This window comes from Narcine bancroftii, chromosome 5, assembly GCF_036971445.1.
Source record: "Narcine bancroftii isolate sNarBan1 chromosome 5, sNarBan1.hap1, whole genome shotgun sequence".
Lineage (NCBI taxonomy): Eukaryota > Metazoa > Chordata > Chondrichthyes > Torpediniformes > Narcinidae > Narcine > Narcine bancroftii.
Window position 1 is genome coordinate 192,965,673 of NC_091473.1, and position 20,835 is coordinate 192,986,507.

The following is a 20,835-nucleotide window of genomic DNA, read 5'->3' on the forward strand; positions in this document are numbered from 1 at the left end:
AGAGACAGGGAGGGGTGTCGGGGAGCAGAGGGGGTGACAGAGACAGGGAGGGGTCTCCGGAACCGGAGTGGGTGGCAGAGACAGGGAGGGGTGTAGGGGACCAGAGGGGGTGACATGGACAGGGAGGGGTGTAGGGGACCAGAGGGTGTGACAGAGACAGGGAGGGGTGTAGGGACCAGAGGGTTGACAGAGACAGGGAGGGGTGTCGGGGACCGGAGGGGGTGACAGAGACAGGGAGGGGTGTAGGGGACCAGAGGGGGTGACATGGACAGGGAGGGGTGTAGGGGACCAGAGGTTGTGACAGAGACAGGGAGGGGTGTAGGGGACTGGACGGTGTTACATAGACAGGGAGGGGTGCAGGGGACTGGTGGGGTATACAGGGACAGGGAGGGGTGTAGGGGTCTGGAGGGGGTAACAGAGACAGGGAGGGGTGTAGGGGACCAGAGGGGGTGACATGGACAGGGAGGGGTGTAGGGGACCAGAGGGTGTGACAGAGACAGGGAGGGGTGTAGGGACCAGAGGGTTGACAGAGACAGGGAGGGGTGTCGGGGACCGGAGGGGGTGACAGAGACAGGGAGGGGTGTAGGGGACCAGAGGGGGTGACATGGACAGGGAGGGGTGTAGGGGACCAGAGGGTGTGACAGAGACAGGGAGGGGTGTAGGGGACTGGACGGTGTTACATAGACAGGGAGGGGTGCAGGGGACTGGTGGGGTATACAGGGACAGGGAGGGGTGTAGGGGTCTGGAGGGGGTAACAGAGACAGGGAGGGGTGTAGGGGACCGGAGGGGTTTACAGAGCCAGGGAGGGGTGTTGGGGACTGGAGGGAGTGACAGAGACAGGGAGGTGTGCAGGGCACCGGAGGGGGTGACGGAGACCAGGAGGTGTTTAGGGGAAAAGAGGTGGTTACAGAGACATGGAGGAGTGTAGGGGACAGGAGGGGTTTACAGAGACAGGGAGGTGTGTAGGCTACCAGAGGGAGTGACAGAGATAGGGAGGGGTGTAGGGGACTGGAAGGGGTTACAGAGACATGGAAGGGTGTAGGGGACTAGAGGGGGTTACAGAGATAGAGTGGGGTGTAGGGGACCGGAGGGGTGACAGAGAGAGGGAGGGGTGTAAGGGACTGGAGGGGGTGACATAGACAGGGAGGGTTGTAGGAGACCGGAGGGAGTGACAGAGACAGGGAGGGGTGCAGGGGACTGGAGGGGGTGACATAGACAGGGAGGGTTGTAGGGGACCGGAGGGGGTGACAGAGACAGGGAGGGGTGTAGGGGACCAGAGGGTGTGACAGAGACAAGGGGGGTGTAGGGGACCGGAGGGGGTGACAGAGGCATGGAAGGGTGTAGGGGACCGGAGGTTGTTACAGAGACAGGGATGGGTGTCGAGGACCGGAGGGGGTGTCAGAGACAAGGAGGGGTGTAGGGGAACGGAGGGGAAAACAGAGACAGTGAGGGCTGTAGGGGACCAGAGGTGGTTACAGAGACAGGGAGGAGTGTAGGGGACCGGAGGGGGTGACAGAGACAAGGAGGGGTGTAGGGGACCGGAGGGGAAAACAGAGACAGGGAGGGGTGTAGGGGACCAGAGGTGTTTACAGAGACACGGAGGAGTGTAGGGGACCAGAGGGGTTCACAAAGACAAGGAGGAGTGTAGGGGACCAGAGGGGTTCACAAAGACAAGGAGGAGTGTAGGGGACAGGAGGGGTTTACAGAAACAGAGAGGAGTTTAGGGGACCGGAGGGGGTGACAGAGACAGGGAAGAGTGTAGGGGACCAGAGGGGGTGACAGACAGGGAGGGGTGTCGGGGACCGGAGGAGGTGACAGAGACAGGGAGGGGTGCTGGGGACCGGAGGGGGTGACAGAGACAGGGAGGGGTGTGGGGGACTGGAGGGGTTTACAGAGACATGGACGAGTGTAGAGGACTGGAGGGGGTTGCAGAGATAGGGAGGGGTGTAGGGGACCAGAGGGGCGACAGAGACAGGGAGGGGTGGAGGGGACCAGAGGGGGTGACAGAGACTGGACGGTGTTACATAGACAGGGAGGGGTGCAGGGGACTGGTGGGGTATACAGGGACAGGGAGGGGTGTAGGGGTCTGGAGGGGGTAACAGAGACAGGGAGGGGTGTCGGGGACCGGAGGGGGTGACAGAGACAGGGAGTGGTGCAGGGGACCGGAGGGGGTGACAGAGACAGGGAGGGGTATGGGGGACTGGAGGGGTTTACAGAGACAGGGAGGAGTGTAGGGGATCGGAGGGGTAACAAAGACAGGGAGGGGTGTAGGGGACGAGAGGGGGTTACAGAGATAGAGAGGGGTGTAGGGGACTGGAGGGGGTGACAGAGACAGGGAGGGGTGTAGGGGACTGGAGGGGGTGACATAGACAGGGAGGTGTCTAGGCGACCAGAGGGGGTGACAGAGACAGGGAGGGGTGTAGGGGACTGGAGGGGGTGACAGAGACAGAGAGTGTTGTAGGGGACCGGAGGGGGTGACAGAGACAGAGAGGGGTGCAGGGGACCGGAGGGAGTGACAGAGACAGGGAAGGGTGTATGGGACCGGAGGGTGTTACAGAGACAGGTAGGAGTGTCGGGGACGGAGGGGGTGACAGAGACAGGGAGTGGTGCAGGGGACCGGAGGGGGTGACAGAGACAGGGAGGGGTGTAGGGGACTGGAGGTGTTTAGAGAGTCAGGGAGGGGTGTCGGGGACCGGAGGGGTTGACAGAGACAGGGAGGGGTGTCGGGGAGCAGAGGGGGTGACAGAGACAGGGAGGGGTGTCCGGAACCGGAGTGGGTGGCAGAGACAGGGAGGGGTGTAGGGGACCAGAGGGGGTGACATGGACAGGGAGGGGTGTAGGGGACCAGAGGGTGTGACAGAGACAGGGAGGGGTGTAGGGACCAGAGGGTTGACAGAGACAGGGAGGGGTGTCGGGGACCGGAGGGGGTGACAGAGACAGGGAGGGGTGTAGGGGACCAGAGGGGGTGACATGCACAGGGAGGGGTGTAGGGGACCAGAGGGTGTGACAGAGACAGGGAGGGGTGTAGGGGACTGGACGGTGTTACATAGACAGGGAGGGGTGCAGGGGACTGGTGGGGGTGACAGAGACAGGGAGGGGTATGGGGGACTGGAGGGGTTTACAGAGACAGGGATGGGTGTCGAGGACCGGAGGGGGTGTCAGAGACAAGGAGGGGTGTAGGGGAACGGAGGGGAAAACAGAGACAGTGAGGGCTGTAGGGGACCAGAGGTGGTTACAGAGACAGGGAGGAGTGTAGGGGACCGGAGGGGGTGACAGAGACAAGGAGGGGTGTAGGGGACCGGAGGGGAAAACAGAGACAGGGAGGGGTGTAGGGGACCAGAGGTGTTTACAGAGACACGGAGGAGTGTAGGGGACCAGAGGGGTTCACAAAGACAAGGAGGAGTGTAGGGGACCAGAGGGGTTCACAAAGACAAGGAGGAGTGTAGGGGACAGGAGGGGTTTACAGAAACAGAGAGGAGTTTAGGGGACCGGAGGGGGTGACAGAGACAGGGAAGAGTGTAGGGGACCAGAGGGGGTGACAGACAGGGAGGGGTGTCGGGGACCGGAGGAGGTGACAGAGACAGGGAGGGGTGCTGGGGACCGGAGGGGGTGACAGAGACAGGGAGGGGTGTGGGGGACTGGAGGGGTTTACAGAGACATGGACGAGTGTAGAGGACTGGAGGGGGTTGCAGAGATAGGGAGGGGTGTAGGGGACCAGAGGGGCGACAGAGACAGGGAGGGGTGGAGGGGACCAGAGGGGGTGACAGAGACTGGACGGTGTTACATAGACAGGGAGGGGTGCAGGGGACTGGTGGGGTATACAGGGACAGGGAGGGGTGTAGGGGTCTGGAGGGGGTAACAGAGACAGGGAGGGGTGTCGGGGACCGGAGGGGGTGACAGAGACAGGGAGTGGTGCAGGGGACCGGAGGGGGTGACAGAGACAGGGAGGGGTATGGGGGACTGGAGGGGTTTACAGAGACAGGGAGGAGTGTAGGGGATCGGAGGGGTAACAAAGACAGGGAGGGGTGTAGGGGACGAGAGGGGGTTACAGAGATAGAGAGGGGTGTAGGGGACTGGAGGGGGTGACAGAGACAGGGAGGGGTGTAGGGGACTGGAGGGGGTGACATAGACAGGGAGGTGTCTAGGCGACCAGAGGGGGTGACAGAGACAGGGAGGGGTGTAGGGGACTGGAGGGGGTGACAGAGACAGAGAGTGTTGTAGGGGACCGGAGGGGGTGACAGAGACAGAGAGGGGTGCAGGGGACCGGAGGGAGTGACAGAGACAGGGAAGGGTGTATGGGACCGGAGGGTGTTACAGAGACAGGTAGGAGTGTCGGGGACGGAGGGGGTGACAGAGACAGGGAGTGGTGCAGGGGACAGGAGGGGGTGACAGAGACAGGGAGGGGTGTAGGGGACTGGAGGTGTTTAGAGAGTCAGGGAGGGGTGTCGGGGACCGGAGGGGTTGACAGAGACAGGGAGGGGTGTCGGGGAGCAGAGGGGGTGACAGAGACAGGGAGGGGTCTCCGGAACCGGAGTGGGTGGCAGAGACAGGGAGGGGTGTAGGGGACCAGAGGGGGTGACATGGACAGGGAGGGGTGTAGGGGACCAGAGGGTGTGACAGAGACAGGGAGGGGTGTAGGGACCAGAGGGTTGACAGAGACAGGGAGGGGTGTCGGGGACCGGAGGGGGTGACAGAGACAGGGAGGGGTGTAGGGGACCAGAGGGGGTGACATGGACAGGGAGGGGTGTAGGGGACCAGAGGGTGTGACAGAGACAGGGAGGGGTGTAGGGGACTGGACGGTGTTACATAGACAGGGAGGGGTGCAGGGGACTGGTGGGGTATACAGGGACAGGGAGGGGTGTAGGGGTCTGGAGGGGGTAACAGAGACAGGGAGGGGTGTAGGGGACCGGAGGGGTTTACAGAGCCAGGGAGGGGTGTTGGGGACTGGAGGGAGTGACAGAGACAGGGAGGTGTGCAGGGCACCGGAGGGGGTGACGGAGACCAGGAGGTGTTTAGGGGAAAAGAGGTGGTTACAGAGACATGGAGGAGTGTAGGGGACAGGAGGGGTTTACAGAGACAGGGAGGTGTGTAGGTTACCAGAGGGAGTGACAGAGATAGGGAGGGGTGTAGGGGACTGGAAGGGGTTACAGAGACATGGAAGGGTGTAGGGGACTAGAGGGGGTTACAGAGATAGAGTGGGGTGTAGGGGACCGGAGGGGTGACAGAGAGAGGGAGGGGTGTAAGGGACTGGAGGGGGTGACATAGACAGGGAGGGTTGTAGGAGACCGGAGGGAGTGACAGAGACAGGGAGGGGTGCAGGGGACTGGAGGGGGTGACATAGACAGGGAGGGTTGTAGGGGACCGGAGGGGGTGACATAGACAGGGAGGGTTGTAGGGGACCGGAGGGTGTTCAGAGACAGGGAGGGGTGTAGGGGACCGGAGGGGAAAACAGAGACAGGGAGGGGTGTAGGAGACCGGATGGGTTACAGAGACAGGGAGGGGTGTAGTGGACCGGAGGGGGTGACAGAGACAGGGAGGGGTGTAGGGGACCGGAGGTGGTACAGAGACAGGGAGGGGTATGGGGGACTGGAGGGGTTTACAGAGACAGGGAGGAGTGTAGGGGATCGGAGGGGTAACAGAGACAGGGAGGGGTGTAGGGGACGAGAGGGGGTTGCAGAGATAGAGAGGGGTGTAGGAGACTGGAGGGGGTGACATAGACAGGGAGGTGTCTAGGCGACCAGAGGGGGTGACAGAGACAGGGAGGGGTGTAGGGGACTGGAGGGGGTGACAGAGACAGAGAGTGTTGTAGGGGATCGGAGGGGGTGACAGAGACAGAGAGGGGTGCAGGGGACCGGAGGGGGTGACAGAGACAGGGAAGGGTGTATGGGACCGGAGGGTGTTACAGAGACAGGTAGGAGTGTCGGGGACGGAGGGGGTGACAGAGACAGGGAGTGGTGCAGGGGACCGGACGGGGTGACAGAGACAGGGAGGGGTGTAGGGGACTGGAGGTGTTTAGAGAGACAGGGAGGGGTGTCGGCGACCGGAGGGGTTGACAGAGACAGGGAGGGGTGTCCGGGAGCAGAGGGGGTGACAGAGACAGGGAGGGGTCTCGGGAACCGGAGTGGGTGGCAGAGACAGGGAGGGGTGTAGGGGACCGGAGGGGAAAACAGAGACAGGGAGGGGTGTTGGGACCAGAGGGGGTGACAGAGACAGGGAGGGGTGTCGGGGACCGGAGGGGGTGACAGAGACAGGGAGGGGTGTAGGGGACCAGAGGGGGTGACATGGACAGGGAGGGGTGTAGGGGACTAGAGGGTGTGACAGAGACAGGGAGGGGTGTAGGGACCAGTGGGTTGACAGAGACAGGGAGGGGTGTCTGTGACCGAAGGGGGTGACAGAGACAGGGAGGGGTGTAGGGGACCAGAGGGGGTGACATGGACAGGGAGGGGTGTAGGGGACCAGAGGGTGTGACAGAGACAGGGAGGGGTGTAGGGGACTGGACGGTGTTACATAGACAGGGAGGGGTGCAGGGGACTGGTGGGGTATACAGGGTCAGGGAGGGGTGTAGGGGTCTGGAGGGGGTAACAGAGACAGGGAGGGGTGTAGGGGACCGGAGGGGTTTACAGAGCCAGGGAGGGGTGTTGGGGACTGGAGGGAGTGACAGAGACAGGGAGGTGTGCATGGCACCGGAGGGGGTGACAGAGACCAGGAGGTGTTTAGGGGACAAGAGGTGGTTACAGAGACAGGGAGGAGTGTAGGGGACAGGAGGGGTTTACAGAGACAGGGAGGTGTGTAGGCTACCAGAGGGAGTGACAGAGATAGGGAGGGGTGTAGGGGACTGGAAGGGGTTACAGAGACATGGAAGGGTGTAGGGGACTAGAGGGGGTTACAGAGATAGAGTGGGGTGTAGCGGACCGGAGGGGTGACAGAGAGAGGGAGAGGTGTAAGGGACTGGAGGGGGTGACATAGACAGGGAGGGTTGTAAGAGACCGGAGGGAGTGACAGAGACAGGGAGGGGTGCAGGGGACTGGAGTGGGTGACATAGACAGGGAGGGTTGTAGTGGACCGGAGGGGGTGACATAGACAGGGAGGGTTGTAGGGGACCGGAGGGTGTTACAGAGACAGGGAGGGGTGTAGGGGACCGGAGGGGAAAACAGAGACAGGGAGGGGTGTAGGGGACCGGAGGGGGTGACATAGACAGGGATGGGTGTAGGGGACCGGAGGGGAAAACAGAGACAGGGAGGGGTGTAGGGACCAGTGGGGGTGACAGAGACAGGGAGGGGTGTAGGGGACCTGAGGGGGTGACATAGACAGGGAGGGTTGTAGGGGACCGGAGGGTGTAACAGAGACAGGGAGGGGTGTAGGAGACCGGATGGGTTACAGAGACTGGGAGGGGTGTAGTGGACCGGAGGGGTTGACAGAGACAGGGAGGGGTGTCGGGGACCGGATGGGTTACAGAGACAGGGAGGGATGTAGGGGACCGGAGGTGGTGGCTGAGACAGGGAGGGGTGTAGGGGACCGGAGGTGGTTACAGACAGGGAGGGGTGTAGCGGACCGGAGGGGGTGACATAGACAGGGAGGGTTGTAGGGGACCGGAGGGTGTTACAGAGACAGGGAGGGGTGTAGGGGACCGGAGGGGAAAACAGAGACAGGGAGGGGTGTAGGGGTCCGGAGGGGTGACAGAGACAGGGAGGGGTGTAGGGGACCGGAGGGGGTGACATAGACAGGGAGGGGTGTAGGGGACCGGAGGGGAAAACCGAGACATGGAGGGGTGTAGTGGACCGGAGGGGTTGACAGAGACAGGGAGGAGTGTAGGGGACCGGAGGGGGTGACATAGACAGTGAGGGGTGTAGGGGACCGGAGGGGAAAACAGAGACAGGGAGGGGTGTAGGGGACCGGAGGTGGTTACAGACAGGGAGGGGTGTAGGGGACCGGAGGTGGTTACAGACAGGGATGGGTGTAGGGGACCGGAGGGGTTGACATAGACAGGGAGGGGTGTAGGGGACCGGAGGTGGTTACAGACAGGGATGGGTGTAGGGGACCGGAGGGGTTGACAGAGACAGGGAGGGGTGTAGGGGACCGGAGGGGAAAACAGAGACAGGGAGGGGTGTAGGGGACCGGAGGTGGTTACAGACAGGGAGGGGTGTAGGGGACCGGAGGTGGTTACAGACAGGGATGGGTGTAGGGGACCGGAGGGGTTGACATAGACAGGGAGGAGTGTAGGGGACCGGAGGGGTTGACAGAGACTGGGAGGGGTGTCGGGGACCGAATGGGTTACAGAGGTAGGGAGGGGTGTAGGGGACCGGAGGTGGTTACAGACAGGGAGGGGTGTAGGGGACCGGAGGTGGTTACAGACAGGGAGGGGTGTAGGGGACCGGAGGTGGTGAGGATGGCTGCATTTCCTTTTGGGACTCCTCTTGCCGTCGGGCGCTGCGGCGGCCACCTCCAGAGCGGGGTCCTCGCTGCTCGTCACCGTGGAGACGGGGCCTGCCAGTGCTTAGCCGATCCGCAGCCTCGCGTGTCTGATGTGGCGACGGGGCTTCCAGTGTTTGCTTCGGCCAGGAAGGAGCAGCCCGGCCGGCGGAGGAGCTGGAGGGGTGCTGGGGGAGGCCGGGAGCCGCGGGGTCGGGCTGAGCGCGGCGGCGGTGAGAGAGTAGGGGGCGCTTGCGGTGGAATTCACGAGGGGTCGTAGGTTTATGAAGGGTGGAGAGGGGGGGTGGGGGTTCTGGGTGGGTGGCGGAGGAGGGTGGGGGTTGTGCGGAGGGGGTGGGTTTTTTGGAGGCGGTGCAGGTTGTGAGGGGGGTCGGAGGGGGTTGGGGATTGTGAGGAGGGCTTGGGAAAAAGGAAGGGTGTCATTGGATTGAGGGCAGAGGGGGAGGGGATGGGTTTGGGGGGTCATTTCGGAGGTGGATGAAGAGTTGGGGATATGGGGCCAAGGTGGAATGGGGTGGGGTTTGTTGAGTGGGGGAGGTGGAGGGGGCTTGTCGTTGTGGGTGGGGCAGTTATTGGTGTGTGCGGTGGGTGGGGGTTGTATGATGGGCGCAGGGGCTGGGGGTTGTGGGATGAGAAATTGAGTGTGGGTGTGTTTGAGATGACTGGTGTGATGGGGGGCTGAAGGGGATTAGAGGTGGAAGTGGTGAGACAGAGGGACCGAGCTGTTGGTCGGGGTGGTGTTGTTGTGGCAAAGGGAGTGTGATGAGGAGGGTGGGGTTTAGGTTGTGGAGAGGGGATTTTGTAGGGGGGACATGGAGTGGGCTGGGGGTTGAGGTGTCATGATTGAATTAATGGAAGGGTTAATGGGCAGGTGGGGATTGTGGAGAGGGGATTGTTGGGGACACAGAGGGGTGTGGGGGTTGGGATGTGATCAGAGAATGGATGGTGGGGTGAAGAGGGTCTGATGAGAGAGGAGGTGGAGGGGTTAGTGGGAAAAAGGGTGTGTCTCATGTGGGACACTGAATCAATTCAGAGGTTTACTGGGTTACTTCCTGGAGCATAAAGGTTATTGGGCTCAGGTTATGAGTTGAATGTATGAAACCACAAGATCTTGATACCTCTTAGCAGGATAGATGTGTGAAGGGCATCTCCTCCTCCAGGAGAATCTGGAACTGGGGATCTCTGTCTAAAATTGGGGGTTGACTACTTGAGTCAGGGGATGCAAAAGGTTCTCTCTGAAGCTGATAGATGGATCGGTAAGTTTGCAGATGATACAAAGGTTGGAAGTGTCGTGGTTGGGGTAGAAGGTTGTTCGAGGTAACAACAGGGTATTGACAGGATGTAGAGTTGGGCAGTGAAGTGGCAGATGGAGTTCAATCCGGATAAGTGCGAGGTGATGCATTTTGGAAGCTCAAACCAGAAGGCAGAGTACAGGGTTAATGGTCAGAACCTTATCAGTGCTAAGGAACAGAGGGACCTTGGGGTCTAAATCCAGAGATACTTTATCCATCGATCTTTCAAGGTTGCCGCACAGTTGATAGGACAGTGAATAAGGCCCATGGAATGCTGGGCTTCATTAGTTGTGCGATTGAGTTCAGGAGGCATGAGGTTGCGTTGCAGCTCTACAAATCTCCGGTGAGACCACACTTGAGTATGATTGTGTTCAGTTCCGCTCACCTCATTGCGGGAACTCTGCTTGTTCCAACAGAGGACAGTGATTGTTGAACGCTGGTGGCAGGTTCCACTCCCCAAGGAGGGCAAGCAGGCCAGGCTTCACCCCAAGAGGCACCGAGTGTACAGGCTGGTGGAGGACAGGAAGAAAGCCCCCAAGGAGGACCTGGAGTTGGTCCTAACACAGAGCGTCCCCAGTACGTAACTCGGATGTGGGAAGGGAAACCAGTTTGTGGGGTTCAAAGAGCATCGAGTCTGAACACAGGAAAGACTTTTAATTTGGACATACAGCACCATAACAAGTCCTTTCACCCCCTGAGTCCATGCCGCCCAATTATTATACTCAATTAACCTACAACCCCTGGTACGTTTGAAGGGTGGGAGGAAACCTGACCACCCAAAGGAAACCTACACAGACACGGGGAGAATGTACAAACTCCTTAGAGACAGTGTAGGATTCGAACCCGGGCCGCGGAGCTGTAACAACGTTGTGCTATCCACACTACAATCTGGGACCCTGGCGCAGGGTTCTGTCTCACTTACTTGTTCCTCCCAACCCTCCCACAGAGCTCGGAGAGCGAGGGGACACAGTCTTTGTGAAAAAATCATTCGGTCGCAACCGGCTGCTGCCCCAGGGACTTGCTGTCTACGCTTCACTGGAAAACAAGGCCTCATTCAAACAGGAGTGCAGGGTGGGTGTGGCCTTGAAACCAATGGGAGAAGTGGCGTTGCAGGCTGGGGGAGGTGGTGGGAGAAGGGAGTGGGGGAAACGAGGAGAAGATCTCTGCTAATCAATGGTTCTGATGTGACAGTTGTTCCGGGAAGGAGAGACGGAAGAGAGGATGCAGACACAAAGTGGAGAGAAGGTAAGTACCACATACTTTCTCATCCACCTCTCCTGTTCTCTATGACCCATGTATGTTCTTGCACCCCATCGCCCTTTGTCCCTACACTATTCAGTATTTCAGAACCCTCTTGGTCGCCAACACTCCTCCCTCTCTCTGTAACCCCCTTTGGTCCCTTACACCCCTCCCTGTCTCTGTATCCCCCTCCAGTCCCCTAAATCCCTCCCTGTCTCTGGAACCCCGTCCAGTCCTCTATACCCCTCCCTGACTCTGTAACCCCCCTTCCCCGGTCCCCTACACTCCTCCCTGTCTCTGTACCCCTCTCATGTTCCCTAAACCCCTCCTTGTCTCTGGCACCCCCTTTGACCCTTGCAACCCTACCTCTCTCAGTTACCCCCTCCCCTCCACGATGCCCACACCGATTGATTCCCCATGTTGTCCCTGAGGTTTCTGGGTGAATGGCCAACTCCCACAGGGTTCGGTCGAATAGCCTCGGCAGTCAGCCACGGAACAATCTGAGATTGACTGAATTCAAACCGGCAAAGGGTGAGAGAGTTGTTGTTGTTCCCTGCGGGGACCGTGGGGACAGCTAATGAAGAGGCACCAGTGCCACCCAGCTGAACAAGGGAACTGTGGCTGTCGGCTCCTTCAGGGGGATTTATTTGATTTGTGGGGGTGTGGACCCTGACAGTTTGGCTCTGCCTGTATTGGGCTGAACGTTGCCCCTGGTATGGTGGAGGTTGCCGCTCCCTCGCCCACCTCTCTGCTCCTCTTGCCCTGCAGATGGTGGAGTTCCTGAGGGGTTTGCGTTTGACCGTGAGGATGAAGAACAACGTGAGCTGGGAGCTGAGCAAGGACATTGTCTGCCGGCATTTCCTGAAGGAGGTGAGCCTGTCCCAGGAGACCCTCTCTCTTCTGGCCCATATCCCAGGGCCATCCCCACTGGAAGCAGAGCAGGCAGGGTCGCCCTGCGGAATCTCTCTGTGCAAGCCTCCCTCGGGGCTGCTGAGAGAGGTGGGCGAGGTGACAAGATTGGATTAGCTCCCAGTGTGATCACCAGTTATAGGTGCAGAAGTTGGCCCATCGAATCTTCTCTGCCTTTCTAATCATGAGCTGATCCACCCTCCCACTCAGCCCCACTCTCCATAACCCTTGATGCCCTAATGAATCAAATACCTGTCAATCTCTGGCTTAAATCCACCCAGTGACTTCGCTTTCACAGCCGCCTGTTGCAACAAATTCCACAGACTCACAGCCTTCTGACTAAAGAGATTTCTCCACACCTCTGTTTTAAATTGAAGTCCTTTTATCTGAAGTTGTGCCCTCTTGTCCTCGACTCCCTGACCACATCTACTCTGACAAGGCCTTTCAGTATTCAAAATGCCTTGATGAGGTCCCCTCCTCATCCTTCTGTACTCCCAACGAGTGCAGTCCAAGAGCCGACAATCATTACTCATGTACTAACCCTTTCATTCCTGATCTCATTCTAGTAAATCCCTGAACCCTCTCCAATGCCAGTACATCTTAAAGAAGGCATCCTAAACTGTACACGGTACTCCAAGTGAGGTCTCACCAGTGCTTTATAGAGTCTCAACATCACATCCATGATATCTCTCTGGAAATGACCGCCGAGACGTCTAAACCTTCAGGGAATCCTGCATGAGGACTCCCAAATCCCCCTGCACCTCGGAATTTAGAATTTTCTCCCCAACTATTTATTCCACCAAAATGCACGACCAGACACTTTCCAACATTGTATTCCATCTGCCACCTCTTTGCCCGGTCTCCTCATCCATCCAAGTCCCACTGCAGCCTTTTGGTCTCAGCACCGCCTATGTTAGTATCATCTGCAACCGCTTATTCTGCAATCCCAATCATTAACATACGACATGAATAAAGCAGCAGCCCCAGCACCGACCGACCCCTGTGGTGCATCACTGGTAACCAACCAGAAGAGGATCCCAGCTAATGCTCTAGCCATGTAATTCCACGGGCTCTCACCCTGTTTAGCAGCCTTGTCAAAGGCCTTTTGAAAGCCCAAATACATAACACAGAGGTAAAAGTCCCATTTCCGTCACATAATACTACATTGAGAATGTAACACCCATGAAATTCTTTAACTTTGTTGACCATAAGGCAGAGAATCGCCACTTTGTCAGCGCCCCTCACAGAAATGTGGCCTCCACGAGGGATGAACTCGCAACCCCTGGTTTACAAAACCAGTGCTCTAACCACCGAGCTGTCTATCCTGCTGTGATCTCTTCAAAAAAATTGCAGTGGGTTTGCCAGGAATTATTTTCCCTTAAGAAAACGATGCTGACTTGGGCCTGTCTTTTCAGGCACCTCCAGGTATTCCGTAATCTCATCCTTGACAGCTTCCCAACCACCAACGTTAGGCGCCCTTTCTGCTGCTTCGCTCCCTTCTAAAACAGCGGAGTGACATTTGCGATCCTCCAAAACCACATCAGACTCCACTGATTCCTGGAAGATTATTAGTGATAGATGGGTGCACAGGCCATTCACTTTCAATGGGCGCCCACCCCTTCCCTTCCCTCCAACAGGACCTCCTGTTCCCGACACATAAAAAAAACCCAGTACCCCCTTTCCCACAGCCCAGTTACTTTCCCTGCCCACTCCACCCCCTTGACCCCGGTCACTCTTGAACATGCAAACATCCAGATTCAAGGCTAGCTTCTTTCCTGCTGCTCTCAGACACTTGAATGGGTCTCATTTGTAAAAGGTGATGTCCTTGTACTGTTTTAACTGTCCCTTTGCTCCGTGTCAACACTGCACTGTGTGTGCAACCAGGCGCCCTGTCTGTGTAACACGGCACCCTGTTCTGCATCTGTGTAACACAGCACCCTGTGTGTGCAACATGGCACCTTACACTGCATCTGTAACACGGCACCCTGCACTTTTGTGTTATTGTTGTGCTACCTGCTGTACTTAAGTTTGAGTTGAATTGTCTGGGTAGCACACAAAAGGAAGCTTTTCACTGCATCTCAGTGTGTGAAAGTACACATGCCATGATTGTTGGTAGAATCACAGGCGGCAATGAGGAAGCCTTCAAGAGGGAGATACGTCAGCTCGTTAAATGGTGTCACATCAACCTTGCACTCAACGTTAGCAAAACTAAGATAGTGGACTTCTGGGGGAAATCAGGAGAACATGATCCAGTCCTCATTGAGGGGTCAGCAGTAGAGAGGGTCAAAAACTTCATATTCCTGGGCGTCAACATCTCTGGAGCCTCCATGTTGACGCAGTCGTGAAGAAGGCTCGCCAGCGGCTATACTTTGTGAGGTATTTGAGGAAATTCAGTACATCACCAAAGACAGTCGAAAGCTTCTACAGGTGGACCAGGGAGAGCATTCTGGTTGCTTTCATCACTGCCTGGTACAGAGGTGCCAACGATCAGGACAAGAAAAAAATCCAGAGGGTTGTTAACGCAGCCTGCGACGTCACAGGCACTGGACCACTCCATCGAGGACATCTACAAGAAACAGTGTCTTAAGGAAGTAGCCTCTATCCTCAAGGACCCCCTCAACCCAGGCCATGGCCTCTTCACTCTGCAACCATCAGGGGGAAAAAGTTACAGGAGTCTGAAGACGAGCACCCAGTGGCACAAGGACAGCTTCTTCCCCGCTACTGTTAGATTCCTGAATGATCAATGAACCACAGACATAACCTCACTTTGTCTTTTTCTTGCACTATTTAGTAAGGCCTTTGACAAGGTCCAACATGGGAGGTTAGTTGGGAAGGTTCAGAAGGTCGGTATGGTTAGATGGTAAACTGGATTCAACGTTAGCTACACAGGAGTATGGTGGTGGTGGATAATTGCTTCCGAGAGTGGAGGCCTGGGACCATTGCAGTTTGTCATTTATATCAATGATCTGGATGATAGTGTGGTGAATTGGATCAGCAAGTTTGCAGATGACACCAAGATTATAGATGTGGACAGTGACCAGCAGGAAAAATGGGCTGAAAAATGGCAGATGGAATTTAATGCAGACAAGTGTGAGGAGTTGCATTTTGGAAGGACAAACTAAGAAAGGATGTATTCGGTAAATGGTTGGGCCCTGAGGAGTGGTAGAACAGAGGGACTTGGTAATACAGATACATGTGTCGCAGGTGGATAGGGTTGTAAAGAGACCTTTTGGCAAATTGGACTTCATAAATCAAAATATTGAGTATAGGAGTTGAGATGTTATGGTCACGTTGTCTTAAGTTATTCGTAAGACCAAATATGGAGTATTGTGTACAGTTTTGGTCACCTAACTACAGGATTGAAAGAGTGCAGAGAAGATTTACTCAGATGTTGCCTGGACCTCAGGACTTTATTCCCCAAAGCGTAGAAAAATGAGGGGAGATTTGATCGAGGTATTTAAAATGATGAGGGGGACAGACAGAGTAAATGTAGGTCGGCTTTTTCCACTGGAGGTAGGTGAGATACAAACCAGAGGACGTGGGTTAAGGGTGAACATGAGGGGGGAGATTCTTTGCACAGTGAGTGGTGGGGTATGGAACGAAGCTGAAGTGAATGTGGGAACAGTTGTAACATTTAAAAAGAATTTGGATGGGTACATGGGTAGGAAGGTAGGAAGGGTGATGGACGGTGCATGTCAGTGGGACTAGGCAGAAAAATAGTACAGCATAGACTAGAAGGGCTGAAGGGCCTGTTTCAGTGCTGTGATGTATGCTTCTATTTTATTTATTTTGAAATGTGGTTTATATAAATGTTAGCACTGTGACGCTGTCACAAACAATGAATTTTGTACGTGTTCATAACAATAGATTCTGATTCTGAACATTTCCGTTCCGTCCCACAACTGCTACAGACCCTTCCCTCAAGTGATGTAAGGCTGGTGGTGATGAGGCCAGTAGCATGGAGTCAGCCCCCTTCCCACGGGTGACTAGTCTCCAGCCAACACACGGGGCAAGACGAGGAAAGCAGGAATCCAGTCAGTCAAGCATTGTTTGTGGAAGCAGAGGACTGGCCAACGTTTCGGGCCAGGGCTAACGTGTGCATGTTTCTCCCCCAGCTGCAGGTCTTTGTGCCACCAGATGCACTGAGGATTCCCGACGAGCCCATCACCCGCTGGGGCGAGCACTGGTGCGAGGTCACGGTGAGTAATGCAAACCACCCACAGGTTCCATCACCCGTCATGTGTCACGGTGTCCGTCTACGCCACAGCAGGGTTAAGGCAAGGCTCCTCCATACCATCGTATCACACACTCATGTGGTCAGACACAGAGTGAAGTTCCCTTTGCTCCATCCCGTAACACACTCCTGGGGTCAGACACAGTGAAGTTCCCTTTGCACCATCCCGTAACATACTACTGGGGTCAGACACAGTGAAGTTCCCCCTGCACCATCCCGTCACACATTCCAACAGAATGAAGCTTCCTCTGTACCGTCCCATCACACACTCCTGGGTTCAGTCACTGAGTAAAGCCCCTCTCCACACTGACCTCTGTTTCGACAGAGAGTGAAGCACCCTCTACCCTGGGTCCTTGGTCACTCTGAGGGCTAAGTAAAGTCTATTTACAATGTTTATAAGGAACACAATGTTGTTGGTAAACGAATTTGCAGGTGGAGATGAAAGGTCAAAGCTGTAAGGCCCAGTGTCAGCTGCTCGTGTCCCAGTGCTGTAAATTGGAGAAGGTCATAGATACAGTGCTGACTGGGGGCAAACCATTTTGCGGCTGTGGTGGTGGGGCTGAGATCTTATGGCCCTCTTTGTGCCCTGCAGGTGAACGGCATCGACACAGTCCGTGTGCCCATGTCAGTGGTGAACTTTGAACGCCCAAAGACCAGGCGGTACAAGGAGTGGCTGAAACACCAACAGCAGAGGGAGCAGGAGGGGCTGGCAGCGGACAAGGAAGGGGAGAGCGAGGAGAGCAGGTGACCACTAGGCCCCCTTGCCCCTGTACGAGGTGGGATAGGCCTGTGTGTGGGCGGAGAATGTCCGTGGCACTGTGACCGGCTTGGGTGGAGGGTGACGTCCACCAGTCTGGTGTCTGTGAACCTTCAGTGAGAGAGAGGTGTCACAATAAACTCGCCATTTTCAGTCGACAGCCATTCCCACCACAGAATTAGAATTTATTATAATGAACAAGTCATGAAATTCAGTGTTTGCAGCATCTTACAACATTACTATAAAAAATAAAAATAATAGTGGATGAAAGGTAAAGCAGTTCATTGATCATTTAGGAATCCGATGGCAGAGGGGAAGAAACTGTCCTTGTGCTCGTCTTTAAGCTCATGTTCCTCCTTGCTGGTGGTAGCAGAGGGAAGAGGGCGTGGCCTGGGTGCTGGGGTCCTTGAAGTTAGAAGCTGCTTTTTAAGACTCCACCTCATGTCGACGTCTTCGATGGAGTGAAGACTGATGCCTGTGATGTGAGCCGAGTTAACAACCTTCTGGAGTTTATTCTCGACCTGTGTGTTGGCACCTCCACACGAGACAGTGGTGCTCTCCACGGTCCACCTGTAGACATTTACGAGAGTCTGGTAATGTACTGAATCTCCTCAAACACCTCACAAAATATAGCCACTGACGAGCCTTCTCTGTGTCTGCATCGATGTGGAGGCTCCAGGACAGATCCTCAGAGATGTTGACACCCAGGAGTTTGAAGTTCTTCACCCTCTCCGCTACTGAGCCCTCGATGAGGATTGGGTCGTGTTCTCCCGACTTCCCCCTGAAGCCCATATTTCAGATTTATACATGACATCACATACAACTCTGAGATTCCTTTTTCCTGCGGGCCAGGCAGAATCACTTCCAGCTGGCAGTGCAAAAAATAACTACACACTGTGAACATGTAAATAATCAAAAGAACTGAAAAGATAACGAATGGAAACAAAACTGCAATACAGAGAGAGCAAAGAAAATCAATAAAGTGCAAAGTAATTGAGTCCCTGATTGAGTGCTGTTGAGTCTGATGGCGGATGGGGAGCAGCTGGTCCTGAACCTGGTGGGTGTGAGTCTTATGGCACCGCCACCTCTTTCCTGATGGCAGCAGTGAGAACAGAGCGTGTGCTGGGGGGTGGGTCCTTGACAATCACTGCTGCTCTCACGGCAACGTTCCCTGTAGATGTTCTCGCTGGTGGGGAGGGTTTTACCTCCGATGTCCTGGGGTGTCCACTACCTTTGGCAGGGCTTGACACTCACCAGACCATGTTGCAGCCGGTCAGCACACTTTCCACTACACCTCTGTAGAAGTTTGCCAGGGTTTCTGGTGTAATTTCAAACCTCCGCCAACTCCTGAGGAAGTAGAGGCGCTGGCGTGCTTTCTTCACGATACCATTAGTGTGTTGGGTCCAGGAAAGATCCTCCAAGATGGTGACTCCCAAGAACTTAAATTTGTTCACCCTCTCCACCTATGATTCCCCCAGTGATCACTGGATCGTCCAGTCTGGCTTTCCTGAAGTCAACAATCAGCTCCTTAGTTTTGGTGCTAGGTTGTTGCTGCACCATTCAGCCAAGTTTTTAATCTCCATCCTGTAGGCTGACTCATCCCCTTCCTTAATACAACCCAGTACCATGGAATTATTGCCAAATTTGTAGATGTTATTGTCATACCAAGCCACACAGTTGTAGTTGTAAAGTGAGAAGAGCAGGGGGCTGAGAACACAGCCTTGTGGTGCTCCGGTACTGATGGAGATTATGGAGAAGTTCTAACCAATCATCACTGATTGTGGTCTGGAGGTGAGAAAATCCAGGATCCAGTTACACAGTGGGGTGTTAACTCCCCAGGTCCTGGAGTTTGATGACCAGTTTTGATCATCTTGGTTTTGCTGACATTGAGGGTAAGGTTGTTGTCTTTACACCATTCAACGAGCTGATTGACCTCCCCCAGTACGCTTCCTCATTGCTGTTTGCGATTCTGCTGACAACTTTGGGATCATCGGCAAACTTGTAGATGACATTGGAATTGTGCCTGGCTGCACAGTCATAGGTGTAGAATGAGTAGTATGTCAAAGCGTGTCCGAGTGAGGATGTCCTCTCTCCTGGGGCCATGAGTCATGCCCTACTTTGATCATCTGCGCTAAAGGGGCTGTACTATCCCTTTTCAAGATATTGCTATATAATAAAATAGAAAATGTAATATTACAGGAAATTTCCTTTTGTCTACTATAAGGCAGAAAAGATTTGCCATTAGCATAAATTGCCCAGACCCCCTTACAGTCAGAAAGAGAAGCAAATGAGAACCCTGCCCAGAGTGACGGAGTGTCCATGAATTTACTTCCAGCGCTCCTGCAGCCAGACTCCAGCCCAAACCATCACAGCCTGAGCTCCAGATCCGAACCTCCGACACGATCAGGTGGCCTCTCAGTTCCGATAACTGATGCTCCTTCAGCCAATCTGTGTCCAGCAGTCTGCAGCCAGGTGTGAGACCCTCGACCGCAGTTGCCCACAACCTGCGAGCGTCCCTTGCCTCGACCCACAAACAGCCTGCCACCTGTCCATCAGCCTCAGAGTCTCACAGGTCTGCACTGTGGTCACTGGGAATTGAAAAAGTAAACTACTGTCAGCTCCTTTAACAGGCCATTTTGAACCTGAACAAGATTGGGTGGATGGACCCCACGGGAGAGCACTGTTCCTCTGCTCCCCGCCCTCCGAGGGTCCACACCAACGGTAGAGCTGTCGTTCCAGTCGATCTGGCACTTTTTTATGCGAAGACACAGCTGACCGAGTCACCACTTCCCATCCAGCCACTGAGCACCGTTCACACATGGGGAGGTGGGTGGGGGGGGGGGAGGAAACGGGGACATTCCCTCTCCGTTGTAAGTGACTGGCGCAGGTGAACGATTGCCCTATCATTTGGCCCTGGAATTCAGTCTGCCCTCTCTTGGGGAAATCTGGCAATGCTTTTTCGATGCTAAACCCCCTGCCTAGCTCCAGGACCCTCCGAGGTCCATCATCTCAGACCAATTCAAATGGACATTGGTTTGGGTGAGCAGAGAAAACGTACAGAGTAGTCAGTGCAGGAATGCGATGCCAAGGTGGTGGTGGAAGCTGATATAGTACAGGCATTTAAAAGATTCATACATTGGGAGAAGATTGCAAGACAAATAGAGGGTGATGGGTGTAGGGTGGGGAAGGGTCACGCTGATAGGCGTAGGGTGGGGAAGGGTCACGCTGATGGGCGTAGGGTGGGGAAGGGTCACGCTGATGGGCGTAGGGTGGGGAAGGGTCAAGCTGATGGGTATAGGGTGGGGAAGGGTCACGCTGATGGGTGTAGGGTGGGGAAGGGTCACGCTGATGGGCATAGGGTGGGGAAGGGTCACGCTGATGGGTGTAAGGTGGGGAAGGGACATGCTGATGGGTGTAAGGGAGGGGTCACACTGATGGGTGTAAGGTGGGGAAGGGTCACGCTGATGGGTGTAAGGTGGGAAAGGGTCACACTGATGGGTGTAAGGTGGGGAAGGGTCATGCTGATGGGTGTAGGGTGGGGAAGGGTCACACTGATGGGTGTAGGGTGGGGAAGAGTCAAGCTGATGGGTGTAGGGTGGGGAAGGCTCACGCTGATGGGTGTAGGGTGGGGAAGGGTCACGCTGATGAGCGTAGGGTGGGGAAGGGACACGCTGATGGGTGTAAGGTGGAGAAGGGTTACGCTGATGGGTGTAGGGTGGGGTAGGGTCATGCTGATGGGTGTAAGGGAGGTGTCACACTGATGGGTGTAAGGTGGGGAAGGGTCACACTGATGGGTGTAAGGTGGGGAAGGGTCACGCTGATGGGTGTAAAGTGGGGAAGGGTCACGCTGATGGGTGTAAGGTGCGGAAGGGTCACGCTGATGCGTGTAAGGTGGAGAAGGGTCACACTGATGGGTGTATGGTGGGAAAGGGTCACACTGATGGTTGTAAGGTGGGGAAGGGTCACGCTGATGG

The 20,835-nt window shown here is 55.9% G+C and overlaps 1 protein-coding gene across 2 annotated transcripts; it reads left to right on the forward strand.

Moving 5' to 3' along the window:
• Positions 1-8,379: 8,379 nt before the first annotated feature.
• mrpl9 (mitochondrial ribosomal protein L9) lies at positions 8,380-17,131 on the forward strand. Of its 2 annotated transcripts, XM_069940463.1 has the most exons (7): positions 8,447-8,642; positions 10,139-10,298; positions 10,669-10,793; positions 10,914-10,967; positions 11,730-11,831; positions 15,986-16,069; positions 16,697-17,131. In XM_069940463.1, the coding sequence occupies exons 1-7, from the start codon at positions 8,523-8,525 to the stop codon at positions 16,850-16,852; spliced, it is 801 nt and encodes a 266-aa protein (XP_069796564.1). In that variant the 5' UTR covers positions 8,447-8,522; the 3' UTR covers positions 16,853-17,131. The 2 variants fall into 2 exon arrangements, with proteins under 2 accessions (XP_069796565.1, XP_069796564.1); XM_069940464.1 differs by lacking the exon at positions 10,139-10,298 and having other exon boundaries at positions 8,380-8,642.
• The last annotated feature ends 3,704 nt before the right edge of the window (positions 17,132-20,835 follow it).